General features: G+C 34.3%; 1 protein-coding gene across 1 annotated transcript in view; it reads right to left on the reverse strand.

Annotated features, from left to right (window-relative positions):
* Positions 1 to 16,666, reverse strand: part of OPHN1 (oligophrenin 1) — a 511,411-nt gene that overhangs the window by 223,045 nt on the left and 271,700 nt on the right. Inside the window, 3 exon segments of the mRNA XM_029930777.1 lie at positions 737 to 866; positions 2,638 to 2,742; positions 5,391 to 5,501. Coding sequence (XP_029786637.1) covers positions 737 to 866; positions 2,638 to 2,742; positions 5,391 to 5,501 — 346 coding nt within the window.

Here is a 16,666-nt window from a genome sequence, read left to right on the forward strand (position 1 = left end):
GTCATAGTTCATAAGGAAAAGCAAATAGCCCATGCAGGTTTTCATAATGTTATTTAGGAGGTAGGAAGGCTTGAATCTTCTGCAGTATTCAGTGAGTGGATAAGTTAACTGATTTTCCTTGGTCAGCAAGGAACAATTGTTATCCCATTGAAATCACAATGGTGGGTGTTCAGCATGTTAAGAGCAACCATGTGCTCCTAAGGCAGTGGAGGTACACAGTATAATAGGAGCATAGGTTTTGACATTTCACAGAACAGAGTTTACTTCTAGGACTGCTACTTGATAGTTGGGTGACTTTCAACTAGTGATCTCTCTAAGCCTCAGTGGGCTCAAGTAAAGTGGGTATGATAAGTGATTTAATGATCTAATGAAATAGTGTATTTAAATTAGCACCATGCCTGCCTGGCACATAGCAGGTGTAATAAATATTATTTTTCTGACTCTTTTTCCCTACCACGTTTTCCCCTCATCAGAGCCATCAGAAGGATTAAATAACTAACAATTCCCATTTTGAATCACAGAGAAAAACCTCAAATCTTATTATCCCAGAGTCTTTGTAAGACAAATCCTTAACCATTCCCCCCTTCCTTTTTCTTTTATCCACTATTCCCCGACTGTTCTCCAAAGAGGTTTAGCTGTCAGGGGGCTGTGAACAATATGGGTGCTAGAGTTTGGAGAGTGGCCAGTAGGTGCTAGTCTACTGAAACCCAGTGGGGATCCCTTTATTCCCACACACATTTCTCTTGTGTATAGAGATAGCCTTCGATGGTTGGCTGTCCTGGAAGTTTGCATGTCTGGGGAGCTTCTTTCATCCTTTTCTTAAGTTCTTCCATTTCTTCTCGAGTACTGGAGAAATGATTTCTTGTCTGTTAAGACATTGTCATCATAATTATTATCATTATCATTATCATTATTAAAAAGCATTTATTGGTCAGAGATCCAGTGCAGAGTTTTCTTGGTTTGCATTATATGCTACAACATAGCAGAAAACAAATATTGAATGGCATAGTGCAATTTTATGGAGTGTAATGGTATTAAAGACTAAAAGGGAAATAGAAACATAAATAATATAACAATAAAACACATCTGGGAAAACTTTTTTTCCTAACAGGAATCACATAAGGCTCCAATAAATGAGGGCTCTTAGAATTCTGAGCACCTCAGTGACCTCTGTTTTACAAGAAGGGAGACTGTAAAGAAGGTTCCCAAAGATAATATTATGGCAACTCCTAAGTTTTGCCTCAGGTAAAGTTACTGCCTACTTGACACTGAATCAAATTCTGGCAGTTAGGACAGACAATGTGCTACCTTTGAAGATAGATCAACAGAAGAGTTATGTTTTCATATTCATGAATAACAAAAGATAATGTTAAGAAATAATATATGTATATCTACAAAACTAAACACAATAGCAAAACATTGTTTGAAATATGGATATGAAAATCACTAGAAATAGGTCCTTAGTTTCCAACCTCAAGATTGTTATGTCAGTCAAAAAGGTGATCTGGGCTGCCCTATCTTGATGGGCCCATGATCATCATTTACATAGACAGAAGGGGTGTTATTAAACTCATACTTTTCAATTTCTTTTTGGAAGGTTCAAATGATTAAGCTGGATATAGGGATATTTTATAAATCCAAAGACAGGGGCTCTCACATTGTGGTGAAGGTGAGCACCCAGAAAGAAATTTAAAAGACAGTCAGGATCCTCCTAAACAACCAAGTTAAGTTATTTCCACTAATACTTACCAACCTATTTCATATAAAAATACTCTGTAAATTTTATGCAATGCAATAACTAGTCCAAAAATCACTATCTTAGTGATGCCTTCTCTAACTGCACCAGGCAGTCAATGTTCTATTTTCTGTGCTTCTTTAAAAATTTTGGTCTTAACACTATTGAAACACTTATCACAGGAAATTATGATGTGTTCCAGTGTTTATGTCTCCTTCATGCAAGAGACTATATGTTCCTGGAGGAAAGAAAAACTAACATGTATCATTATGGTATGTCCAATGTCTTGTAAAATGCCTGACACAGAGTATACATTATATCTATAAGTATTCATTATCTATAAGTATTCATTAAATGTAGGTTAAATAAATGAATGAGAAAAAATATATATTTTACAAATACGGCATGGCTGTGCCTATACCATCTGTAAGAATCAGCATTGGAAAGAAGATGAATAAAACCTTTAGATATAATTTATTTAACTCTAGTATTAGTGAGAAATGGAAGAGAGAGGAAAATGGGCATTTGTGGTCATTAAACTCTTAAGTGTCTTGACTAACCAACATGGAAGTAGCATAAGACCTGTGCTTAAACAAGCCCATAGCTGGGCTCTGATCTTGGAGAGATGTGGTAAATTAGCAACATATAATAAATATTGGCTAGAGAGAAGTGTTAGTGGGGGGAAGGGTAGGTTTAAACAACCATAAGCCTCAAAGACTGGGATGAGTTGACACTGGAAGAGCAAGAACAGTCGAGCACACTAAAATATTCGTGATCCATACCAATATGCCCTGGTGAAAATGGCTAGAATGCAATAAACTTGGATATCAAGGTCAAAGGTTTTGGGGTTGAAATCCAACTGGAATGCAGGTATGGGTGAAGAAACCGACATGCAAACTCACATTCTGCAAACTGAGCTGGAGCTGCTGTTTGTATGGGAGAAAATCCTGTGTGAGCTCTACAGTCAAGCTGTTGGAAATGAAGAGGCTATGAAGGAAGGCCAAGACCTGGGGAAAACATGTAATAATAACTTTATCACCAACTCCTTCTCATTACCAAATAAAGGAAAAAGAAACACAGAAAATAAATTTCATAGTGTTACACAGTATAGTGTTAAAAGTAATCAAGAAAACAAAAAAAGGTCTACACAAAGCTATTCTCTTATAAACATTTACATGGGAATTAGTTCCAGAAAATAAGAACTATTAACAAATTTATTCATTCAATTCCTTTTCAGATGGCATATAATTTGGATAGTATGGGAAAAGACTGCATCTTTTCTCTATCCTCAGAATTGTCAGAGTGGGCACTTAGTTAATATTTGTTGAATAAGTATATAAGTGAATAATTCCATAAAGATTCTGTACCTTTATGAAGACTGTCATAATGCTAAAAGACTCACAGTGTGAACCCATTTTTGAATTAGAAATGTTTCAGAATAAGACATACAAATGATCAATAAAACATTTTTAGTGTTCAAAATATTCAATCTCAATAATCAAATACACAAAAACAAAGAAAATGATTTCATTTATCAAATATAAATCTTTAAAAAATAATGCTTAATTCTGCCAGTAGTAAAGTGTAATAGAAAGTAGTAATAATTGCTCTATTCTTTTTAGAAAATAAACAGGTAGGTGCATATAAATATGCACACAGATAACACCATATGCATATATGTATATATAAAAACTATATATATATATGTATATATACATAAATACATACAAAACCTATGTACATACACATGCGTATATGTGTGGGTGTGTGTATAAATGTATGTGGGTGTGTATACCACATACATTGTCATATACACAGTCTTTCTATTTCTCTCCCAAGCTTTCTCATCTCAGGAAATGATACTACCACCCACTCAAGCCAGAAAGTAAAGAATCATCCCTGATTTCTCTTCCACTCATATACCAATCCAAATCGTGTTAGTTTTATCTCCAAAATATATGTCTAATCCAGCCATTCTTTTCTGTTTGAACTTCCACAAACCTAACCCAAACCAACATCTTTTTCTTGCCTAGACCACTGTAGTAGCCTCCTAATTGGTTTCCTCACTTTCACTATTGGTCTCTTCCAAGCCATTCTCCTCACAACAAAGTCAGCTCATGTCAACCAGTGGTTTTCCATTAGACTTAGACTAATACCCAAACTTTTTACCATGCTTACAGGTCCTGTGCCTTCCTATCATATATTACTTCCTGTCCCTCTCCTTTTCTACTGCTGGTATTTAAAGGTGCTAATCTTTTCAGTCCTCAAGCACAGCATTTTTTCCTAACTTAAGGACTGTACACATGTGTTTTTCTGTGTCTGAAATATTATTTCCCCATTATCCATGTGGCTGCATCCTCTCTTTCTTTAGATCTTATCTTAAATGATACTTTCAGAGGTCCTCCTTGACCACTTACTCAAAAGTAGCTGCCCATTTTTGTTATTGTTTTAGCCCTTATAATAATTTACAATTAATTTTATTTATCTGTATGCTTCTTTCTCTTATGTCTACCCCATAAGAATATAGTCTTCATGAAGACAGAAACAGAGTCTGTCTTAGTCATTATAGGATATCCAGTGTTTAGTACAGTGCCAGTCATATAAGAAAAGTTCAATCAATTTTTTGTACAAATGAATAAACATTTGGTTGCATACATATATCTGTATATATATATACAGATATATACAGATGTGAGCACAGATACACATGTACATAGATATACATGTTAAGGTGCAAAATATACATGTGCACACAGATGTCCACACACATGTAAACACACACCCACATATCTATACGTACAAAGGCACACATAAATAGAAAAGGAGATATTATAGATACATAGAAATTGTAGAAGGTAAATGTCACAATATTAACAATGACTATCTCTGTTTGGGGAATTATTTTGTTTTATTTTTCCTAGTTTTTTTCCTAGCTTCTATGCAATAAGAGTACATTGTTTTTTATACTAAAAAATAAAAGTTGTTAAAATTCCACATAGTTGTCAAATCAAAGCACAGCCCTTTTATACTCAAAAAGATGTAAGTAGAAAAAATAAAAAAGATAAAAGTAAAAACAGTTCAGTAAGAAGTCATTGAGTGCAAGGGACATGAGCGTATAACACATTGACTGGTATATGGCAGGCACATTAGAAGCTTTATGAAAGCATGAGAACAAGGAAGAGAGGAGAGCAAGAAAAAATGAAGGGTGACATTGAAAACAAAGGAGGGAGAGAAGGAAAGAGGAAGCAAAGAAAGAGAAAGAAATGAAATTCATAGCTAAGGAGAGAAAATGAGAAAGAAGGGACCCTTGAATGGTTCAGTCAGTTGAGTGTCTGACTCTTGATTTCAGCTCAGGTCATGATCTCCTGGTTTGCATATCAGGTCTGCACTGACAGCACGAAGCCTGCTTCGGATTCTCTCTCCCTCCCTCTCTCCTCTCTCAAAATAAATGAACATTTAAAAAAAGAAAATGGGAAAGAAAAGGCAGAAAATCAAGAACAACACAAGCTGGTGTGTCTATTTTCTTGACATTTCATTATTAAGCATTAAATATCATTCACCATCTTTAAGATTTCAATTTTATGAACAAAGCTCTCTGCATTTACCTGGGATTTGGTAACTATTTTTAGACTATTCATCAACAGATAGAACTTACTGGCTCCACAATATTGAACTTCTTGGACTCCTGAACTTCCTGGATTTGATAAACATAATCAAGGGAGGACTCAAAGAAATTGTGCCTCTCTTTGTCCACCTGGAGGTCTGCCTGTAGAAGAAGAGCAGCAAATGTCACATAACAGCATAATCATTCATGCAAGTCACTGCTTATAACAGAATGCTAGAACTAGGAAATAATTTAGCCACCAAATAGTGATCTTATTCCTTTATTTTACAGATAGGGAATTATAAGCCAAGAAATAAAAAGCAATCAGTGGGAAACTTCTGCTCAAACAGTTAAAAAGCTTGCAAGTTATCATAACCATCCACACACACACACACACACACACACACACACACACACAAATGCTGAAGAGACTAAAAATCAACAACTCCTCTTAGAAACAACAGAGAAGTGAAGTCAGAGGGAAAAGAGCTGCCTCAAATGTTAGATAGACAGGAGAAAATACAGAATCAGAGCTTCACAGAGCAGAAGCCCAGAAGCAGAAACCCATGGCTACAGCCATTATCTGACTATTGGTTATTTAAGAATAACTCTCTAAGGAAATCCAAAGACAACAGAGAAAACAGAAACAAAAATACCAGAGGAAATTTTGGCCCCTGAGAACAATAGCTGGAATAAACCAAGCATAGCCTAACAGCAAACTAAGCACAGTCTAACTCCTATTTATATAAACATAAAGCCTCATGATAAAGGCCTATTTAGCTCAGTTCCTTTTATCCAGAACATCATGCCTGGTTTTCAACAAATTATTATAAGGCATTCAATTCAAAAGGGCAACAGACAACAACAACAACAACCAGTTTGAAGATAAAAAACAAACATCAAAACCAAACTCAAATAAGGCAGAGATAATGGATGATGGAATTATTAGACTAGAAATTATAGTGAGGGCTCTAATGGAAAAGGAGGACAATACACAAGAACAGGTAAGTAATATAAGAAGAGATATGAAAACTAGAAGAAATAATCAAAAGGAAGTGCTATAAATGAAAAACATTAGCAGAAATGAAGAATGCTTATCAACAGACTGAACAAGGCTACGGAAAGAATCAGTGAACTTGAAGATATGTTAATAGAAATTCAAAAACTGAAATGCAAAGAGAAAAAAAGAATGAAAAAGATGGATAGTATATTTAAGAGGTGCTGGACAATTATAAAAGGTGTAAGATATGCATACTAGGATTTCTAAAAGGAGAAGAAAAAGAGGAACATAAGAAATACTTAAAGTGATGTCTAAAAATTTTCCAAAATCAGACAAACATAAAAGACTGAGAAAGCTGAGAGAACAAAGAAAGTACAAATACAAAGAAGTTTCATGTAGGCATATCATATTCAAATTGCACGAACTTAAAGGAAGAGAGAAAATCTTGAGAGACACAAGAAAAAACCCACCTTATCTAAAGAGGAGCAAGAATAAGATTTCTCTTAAGAAACCATGAAAAAAGAAGAGAGTGGAGTGAGCTGTTTAAGGTACTGACAAAAATCACAAATTTAGAATTCTGCATCCAGTAGTTATTTTCCAAAAGTGAAGAAAATTTAATGATCTTCTCAAACAAAAATTTAAGGAATATTTGAAGTAAATTTATGACCCAAGAAATATTACAAGAAGTTCTTCAGACAGAAAGAAAACTATATAAGTGAGAAAAGTGTATCAACAGAAAGAAAAGAAGAGCACTAGAGAAGGAATAAATGAAGGTAAAATAAAATCACATTTTTCTTATATTTAACTAATCTTACAGATAAGAGTTTACCCAGGAAAATAATTATAACAATGTATTTGGTAAATATAGATTATTAATAGTGAAATGAATGACAATAATATTATAAATGACTGAAGAGAGAGAATAGGAAATATTCTGTTATAAGGTTCCTGTGTCACTCATGAAAGAGCACAGTTTATGTAAAAGCAAAAAGAGATTAATTGTAAATGCATATGGGAAACCAGAATAATCCCTTAAAAAGTTTCAAAAAGTATAAGTCATATGCTAAGAGAGGGCATAAAATGGAAGCATATACAATTTTAAGTTAAAAAAAGAGAAGGCATAAAAAAAAAACCTGAAGTCAAAAAAATAAGCAAAGGGTAGCCAACAGTAAAAAACATGGTAGATATTATCCAACTATATCAATTACTTCAAAGGTCAATGGTCTAAGCATACCAATTAAAAGGTAGAGATTGTCAGAGTGCATGAAAAATCAGAGCCAACTGTATGTTATATATAAGATATCACTTCAAATATAAAATACATAGATAGACTAGAAGTAAAGGTATGGAGAAAGAATATCCATGCCAACAAGAATCAAAAAAAAGCTTTAGAGCAACAAAACCTATCAGGGAAAAAGAGGTATAACGTAATGATAATCTGTCAATTCTCTAAGAAGTTATAACCACCCTTATTATGTATAATAGGATATCAAAACATGGGAGGCCAAAAACGGATAAAACTCCAAGGACAAATATGTGAATCCACAATTGGATTTAGAAATTTCAATCTTCCTTTCAGTAATTGAGGCAGAAAATCAGTAAAGATATAACAGAATTGAACAGCACCATTAACCAATTGGATCTAATTAACATCTGTAGAACAGTTCATCCAACAACAGCAGAATACACCTTATTTTCAAGCTCACACAGGACAATCACCATGATCAACCACATTCTGGGACATATAACACACCTGAATAAATTTACAAGAATAGGAATCCTGAAAAGTATGCTCTCAGAGCCAAATAAATTTCACTAGAAATCAATACCAAAAAATAGCTGGAACCTGCCAAAATACTTAAAGATTAAACAGCATGTTTCTAAATCACACATGGGTCAAAGAAGAATTCTTATGAGAAATTAAAAAGTATTTTAGACTAAACAAAAATGAAAATACAACTTAGTATTTGTGGATACAGTGAAGGCCATGCTTACAGGAATGTTTATAGTATTAAAACCATATATTAGAATAAAAGAAATCTAAAAATTAATAATTTAAGCTTCCACCTTAGAAAACCAGAAAAATAAGAGCAAATTACAACCAGAATAAGCAGAAGAAAAGAAATCATAACAATTTTAAGTAAACCAATATTATTAACAATACGAAATCAACAGAGAAAATCAACAAAATTAAAAGCTGGTTAATTCAAAACATCAAGAAAATAGATAAGACTAGAGCCAGGTTAAGAATGAAAAAGGACGTACATTTAAAATGACATAAATGAGGGGCATTTGGGTGTCTCATTTGGTTAAGGATCCGACCCTTGATTTTCGCACATGATTTTGGTGCAGGTCATGCTATCACGGTTTGTGAGACTGAGCCCCGCGTCAGACTCTGTGCTGACAGCACAGAGCCTGCTTGGGACTCTCTCTCCTCTTTCTGCCCCATTCCCACTCACACTCTTTCTGTCTCCATCTCTATCAAAAATAAATAATAAATAACCTTAGAAAATAAAATAAAATAAAATGTCAGAAATGAAAGCAGAGTCATCAATATTGATCTCATGGATATTAAAAGGATAACAAGGGAGTATTAGTAACAACTCCATGCCTTAAAATTTGATATCCTAAATGAAATAAACCAATTCCTTGAAAGACACAAGCTTCCAATACTCATACAGGGTGAAATACACAATCTGAATAGATTTATATTTATTAAAGGAATTAAATCAATAATTAAAAGCCTTTCAAAAAAGAATGCACTAGTGCAAGAAGGGTTCACTGGTGAATTTTACTAGATATTTAAAGGAAAAAATGATATCAAATTTCTACACTCTCATCCAGAAAACAGAGGCAGAGGGAATATTTTCTAACTCATGCTCTGAGGCCAGCATTACCCTGATACTAAAACAAGACAAAGACATTAAAATAAAGGAAAAGTATAAATTAGTATCTTTCATTAACATCGATACAAAAATTTGCAACAAAATATTAGCAAATCAAATCCACCAGTGTATAAAACATCATACACCAGGACTACATGTGATTTATTTCATGTATGCAAGGTTAGTGCAACATTCAAAAATCAGTTGATATAATTCATCATATCCATAACCTAAAGAATAAATATTAAATGACCATATGAACAGATATAGAAAAAATATTTGCTACCTATCCATTTAAGAGAAAAACTGTCAATAAACTAAAATTATAAGGGAACTTCCTCAACTTGATAAAGAATATCTTCAAAAAACTTACAGCTAACACCATATTTTATTTTGAAGAACTAGATATTTTCCCTCTAATGTCAGGAACAACTCTAATTCAAATAATTGTGGAATGATTTCCACATTGGGGAATTAGCTAACGCAAAAAGACAAGGAGATAAAAGGTATATAGATTGGAAAGGAAGAAATAAAACTATCTTTTTTTCACACATGACACAATTGTGTGTTATAGGAATTCCCAAAAACAATCAACAAAAATCTGTTAGAACTAATAAGTAACTAGATAGCACAATAGCAGGATACAAACTTGATATAATGAATCAATTATTTTTTTACATACTAACAGTGGACATTGAAATTGTAAATTAAAAACACCAAACTATATGGGTGGCTGGGTGGTTCAGTCAGTTAAGTGTCTCCTGTTAGCTCAGGTCATGATCTCACAGTTTGTGGGTTTGAGCTCTGCGTCAGGCTCTGTGCTGAGAGCTCAGAGCCTGGAGCCTGCTCTAGACTCTTTTTTCCTCTCTCTCTCTGCCCCTCCCCTGCCTGCACTCTGTCTGTCTGTCTCTCTCTCACTCAAAAATAAACATAAAAACTGAACCATTTGCATTAGAAAGAATTTTGAAATACTTAGTCATAAATAAAAAATAAGAAAGATTTATATGGCTAAAACTATAAATAATAAAGTAAATCAAAGATCTAAATTTATGGAGAAATATTACATGAATATGAATACAAAATATTATCAAGATGTCCATTCTTCACAGCTTGATCTAAAGATTCAGTGCAATCCAATTCAAATTAATGCATGCTATTTTCTGGATATTAACAAAGTTACTCTAAAGTTTATATAGACAGGGATAAAAGCAAGAAAAACCAACACAATATTGGGAGCAAAGAACAAATAGAAGTATTTACACTATCTGACTTCAAATTCCTATAAAGCTATCATAATCAAAACAATGTGGTACTGGTGAAAAAACAAATAGATCAGTGAAACAGAATAGAAAGCTTAGAAGTTATATTTATACATAAATATAGTCAATCAATCTGACAAAAGGGCAAAGAATACAATAAAGCAAAGATAAGTATGCATATACAAGGACATGATATAAAATACTGTACTGACTCACTGTAGTAAAAGAAAAAATATTGTCAGGTTTAATACAACACTATAAGTGATGCACTAAGATTTTTCCTTTTTATTCTTTCATTTTACAAAATGTAGGGCATGAGTCACTAAATTGATATCATGACCTACTAAATGAGTGGCAACCTACAATTTAAGAAATACTGCTCCCATGAAGAGTATCAGACAATAGCTTACCAATCTTATCCCAGGAAATAATACAAAATGTATATTGTTTTCTAATACCAGATTTCTTGTATTCAAAGGACCTACTCTTGAGACATCTTTTTAAAGGGTCACTATTATTTTTGCCTCAAAGATCCAGAGTCAATGTAGATATTATATAAGAAAAGCAGGATCATAGTCTTCCTTCATTGTTTCTATTAGTCCTAGAATCTGAGCATCTACTTTATACCCAAATACTTCATAAGGTAAAATCTTTATAAAAACTGGTTGGGGGGCACCTGGGTAGCTCAGTCAGTTGAGCATCTGACTTCGACTCAGGTCAAGATCTCATGGTTCATGAGTTCGAGCCCCACATCAGGCTCTGTGCTGACAGCTCAGAGCCTGGAGCCTGCTTCAGATTCTGTGTCTCCCTCTCTGCCTCTCTGCCACTCGCACTCTATCTCTTCCTCAAAAATAAATAAATGTTAAAAATTTCGTTTAAATACTGGGAATTTATCTAGCTTGGGCTAGGACTCAGGCTATTTACCTGCAGACTCTCATATGACCAGAAATGGCTTAGGAAGTGATGGGAAAAAGGGGACTCTTTCAATATCTATGGCAGTTCATAAAATGAAATGCAACTGAGGGGCGGGGGAAATGTCAGTATGTGTGCTATGAACCAATATTTAAGGTATATTCTTAAGTTAAAAAGAATAAGATAAGCACATTGTGTATAGTAGGCTTCCATGTGTTTTTAAAAAGGGAACATATGTGCTTATATGTGCATAGACTATTTTGGGAAAGTTTCACAGCTATTAGTAATGGGAATGCCTCTAAGGAAGAGAAAGAGAGGACCGGGAATCTGGAATGATAAGGATTTAATATTTTGTATACCTTTTTATAGTGTGTATTATAATTTTATTTCAAACTTTTATTTTTAATATATACATATGTTACATTTTTCAAGTAAAAATAGATAAATTTAAAAAAAAAGCAAAGATAGTATTTTCAACAAATGGTGCTGGGGGCGCCTGGGTGGCTCAGTCAGTTGATCGTCCAACTTTGGCTTGGGTCATGAATTTGCATTTCGTGAGTTCAAGCCCCATGTCAGGCTCTATGCTGACAGCTTGGAGCCTGGAGCCTGCTTTGGATTCCATGTCTCCCTCTCTCTCTGCCCTTCCCTTGCTCTCTCTCTTGCTCTCAAAAATAAAGACTTAAAAAATTTAAAAAGTGGTGCTGAAACAACTGCACATCACCATGCAAAAAAAAATGAATCTAGATAGAGATAGACTTTACACTTTTCTCAACAATTAACCCCAAATATATCATAGAGCTAAATGTAAAAATCAAAACCTTAAAACTCTTAGAATATAAGATAAAACTTAAGTAGCCTTGGATTTGGTGATAACTTTTTGTATATGATATCAAAATCATAATTCACAAAAGAAAAAACTGATAGGTTGGATTTCATTAAAATTAAAACATTTCTGGTTTGTGATACACTTGGTTAAGAGATCAAAACACAAGCCATAGACTGGGAGAAAATCTTTGCAAAACACATATCTGAGAAAGAAGTGGTACCTAAAATAGACAAACGAGTAGCATTATCAACCATAGCCAAAATATAGAAGGAGCCCAAATGTCCCTCAACTGATGAATGAATAAAGATGTGGTGTATATGTATATATACAATGGAATATTACTTAGCTATCAAGAAGAATAAACGCTTGCCATTTGCAATGTCATGGATCAAGCTAGAAAGCATTATGCTAAGTGAAAAAAGTCAGAGAAAGACAAATACCATATGATTCACTCATATGTGGAATTTAAGGAACAAAACAGATAGCTCTAACCCTGGAGGCAGTGAAGGGAAACAAAGCACACAGAGGAGGAGTAAGATATTCTTTAAAAATAAATAAATTAATAAAAATAAAGTAGGAAAATAGCTCTTAAAATACAACAGTAATAATCCAATTAAAAATGGAAAAACTATATGAACATATTCCTTACCAAAAGAGATCTACAGATGGAAAAAATTCATATGAAAAGATGTTCAACATCATATGTCAGGGAGACGAAGATTAAAATAGCAATGAGAGATCACTACATATCTATTAGACTGGCTAAAATCCAAAACACAGACAACACAGAATGCTGACAAAGAGAGCAACAAGGGCAATAAGAACTTTCATTCATTGATTATAGAAATAAAAAATGGTGGAGTCACTTGGAAAAATAATTTAGATGTTTCTGTAAGAAACTAAATGTACTGTTACCATGCAATCCAGCAATTGTGCTTTTTTGGTATTTACCCAAATTATTTGCAAAGTTACATACACAAAAACCTGCATTAAAATATTTACATCAGCTTTGTGAATAATTGAAAAAGTTGAGAGGAAGACAAAATGTCCTTCAATAGGTGAAAAGATAAATAAACTGTGGTAAATCCACAAAATGGAATGTTATTCAGCACTAAAAATAAATGTTTTTAAAGTCATGAAAAGACACAGAAGAACCTTAACCGCAAAATGCTAAATTAAATAAGCCAAACTGAAAATGCTACATGCTGTATAATTCAAACAATAAAACATTCTGGAATAGGCAAAAATATGGAGACCATAAGAAGATTAATAGTTGCTAGCAGTTTGGGGATGTGGCTGGATGGAGGGATGAACAGTGGTGCCCACACATATTTTGGGCAGTGACACTATTCTGCATTATAGTGTAATGGTGGATTTATGTCATTAAACATTTGTTTAAATCCACAGAACGTACAATACATTGGCTCATCATTCATGCAAATGTTAATAGTAGGGTGAACTGTATGCTTGGAATTAGGAATATATGGGAACTCTGTACTTATAATTAAACTTTTCTGTAAACCTGCTCTAAAAATAAAGTCTCTTAATATTAAGAAAGTGACCCAAGATCCCCCAGAATATTTTTAATTGATGAAGTTCAAAGACTGCATCTTTGCTCTTTGGGAAAGTCACAAGGAACATCTACATACAGGAACCAAACTGCTAGGACATTCCAGAAGCTTTCATTGTAAAAGCCTCCAAAATAGCAAAGTTTGGACTGTGCCAGGGGTCCCAAACCCCTAGGTAATTGGTAACTCACTAGGAGGACTCAAAGGACTCCAGCATATAGTTATATTCATGGCTAAGATTGAATTTAGTGGAAGGCTATAAAGCAAAATCAGCAAAGGGAAAAATACATGGGATGAAGTTTAGAGGAAACTAGGTGAAACTTCCAAGAGTGCTCCTTTAATATAGTCACAAAAGTCACACTGAATTCCTCCAGCAGCAAGTTATAACAACACAAATGCAATATGGTCTACCAGGGAGGCTCTTTAGACTCAGTGCTCTATGTTTTTATTACTGCCTCTACACAGGCACTGGCTGCTGGGAAGATACCAAAACTCCAGACTCACAGAAGAAAATAAAACATTCTACGTAAACCACATTGTTTGTACAGGCAATATAGGCACAGTGAGTCACTCTTACATTTATGGAAATTATATCTGTGTAAGAAACTGTCCACTAGCCAAGAGTTAATCTTATAATCAGATTTTCCTAATCATAGTAGACTGAGACCTTTTATGTTAACTCTCTTCTACCTAGGAACACAACAGAGAATAGATGGAAAATGAGGAAAACAAAGGTATGCAGAAGAAAAATGACAGAAGACCCCATTCCAGTTGATGGAAGAAAAATACTCCTTCACTTTTTCAATACTAACTCTATCCACCATTGAGGCTCTGTTTCATCACCTTGAAGCACCCTTACATGATGCAACGGACACTAGGCAAATCACTTATAAACTTTGCCACCATCTATATAACCTTCAACAAGATGATTTCTAAGAACTTTCACAGCTCATGTCTATGATCTTATTCAATTGAATATCTCTCTATACTTTTTTAAATTAAATGCTTATTCTTTGAGAGAAGGAGAAGGAGAAAGAGAGAGAGAGAGAGAGAGAGAGAGAGAGAGAGAGAGAGAGAGAGAGAGAGAGAGAGAGAACGAACGAACATGCAGGGGAGAAGCAGAGAGAGAGAGACATAGAATCTGAAGCAGACTTCAGGCTTTCAGCTGTCAGCCCAGAGCGTGACACGGGGCTCAAACCCACAGACTGTGAGATCATGACCTGACCCCAAGCCACATGCTTAAGCAACTGGGCCACCGAGGTGCCCCCTTTTTTATATTTCTCCATCTTTTACTGGATCCAACACACAGATCCATTCTTCTAATAAAAAGACCGTCTCTTTAGCAGGTGGTGCTGGAAGAACTGGACAGCAATATGCAGAAGAATGAAACTAGACCACTCTCCTACACCATACACAAAAATCAACTCAAAATGGCTGAAGGACCTGAATGTGAGACAGGAAACCATCAAAACCCTAGAGGATAAAGTAGGAAACAACCTCCTTGACCTCAACAACAGCATTTCCTACTCAACACATCCCAAAAGGCAAGAGAAATGAAAGCAAAAATGAACTCTTGGGACCACATCAAGATAAAAAGCTTCTGCACTGCAAAGAAAACAATCAAGAAAATGAACAGGCAACCAACAACATGGGAAAAGTTAGTTGCAAATGACATATCAGATAAAGGGCTAGTATCCAAAATCTACAAGGAACTCACCAGACTCCACACCCACATAGGCATAACAGGAGAAACCTAATGGAGGACCATGGGGAGGAGAAAGGGGAAAGAGAGTTGGGGAGAGAGAGGGACGCAAAACCTGAGAGACTATTGATTACTGAAAACCAACCAAGGGTTGAAGAGGGAGGGTGAGGGGGAAAAGAGGTGGTGGTAATGGAGGAGAGCACTTGTGGGGAAGAGCATTGGGAATTATATGGAAACCAATTTGGCAATAAACTATTAAAAAAATACAAGACAATATGCAGATGATTTTTAGAAATTGGAAGAGTTAAAGTTGTTAAATCACAAATCAACACAAAATTAAGTATTCCTCAATTCCATTATTCCTGAATTTTCATAAAGCCAAGATTCTTTATGTATCCATGTAAAGTCATTATAGAAGCTATGTAAGTGCTGTAAACTTAAACAATTATTAGGAGAAAAGTTTTTGGAGTAAGGGCAAAAAGTCAAATGGTCAGAAGCCATCCATCGTAGAATTCATCAAACAGTGTTATCAGTTACAAAATATGATAGGAAAAGGCTTCCAGTCAGTTACAAAAGCAAAAACATCTGAGTTATGAAACAAGTATAAATCTATAGGAATAGGCAAAAAAATAACATTTTTAGAGAATTTTACTGTACATTATGTAAAAGGCATAAAAGACTTGAGTAAATATAGAATTTTAACATGTTCTGGAATGGGAATACTTAGTATCAAAGATCTTAATTTTGGGGAGGGAGGGAGGGGGTGATGGTCATGGTGGGGGGCACTTGTGGGGAGAAGCACTGGGTGTTATATGGAATCCAAATTGACAATAAACTATTTTTAAAAAATGAAAAAAATAAAATAGAAATATTTCCCCAAAAAAGATCTTAATTTATTCCCGAATAATGTATAAACTCAATAATATTATAATAAATTCTGTTTTTTAGATTTAAAAAAAAGCATTTTAATTCAGTTAGTTCCTTTTCTACCTTCTCCAGTGCCACCATTGTGACTTAGACTCTCTCCTCTAGATCATTGCAATACCTCCCTAAACTGCTTTTTGTTTGTTTGTTTCCAGTCTCTCTTAGGTCTAGTTCATCTTATAACCTCAGACAGTTTAATATTCCTAATGCAGAATTCCACTCATATTGTTTGTAAAACCAAAAGCTCTCCT

Source organism: Suricata suricatta, chromosome X (assembly GCF_006229205.1).
Source record: "Suricata suricatta isolate VVHF042 chromosome X, meerkat_22Aug2017_6uvM2_HiC, whole genome shotgun sequence".
NCBI classification, from domain to species: Eukaryota; Metazoa; Chordata; class Mammalia; order Carnivora; family Herpestidae; genus Suricata; species Suricata suricatta.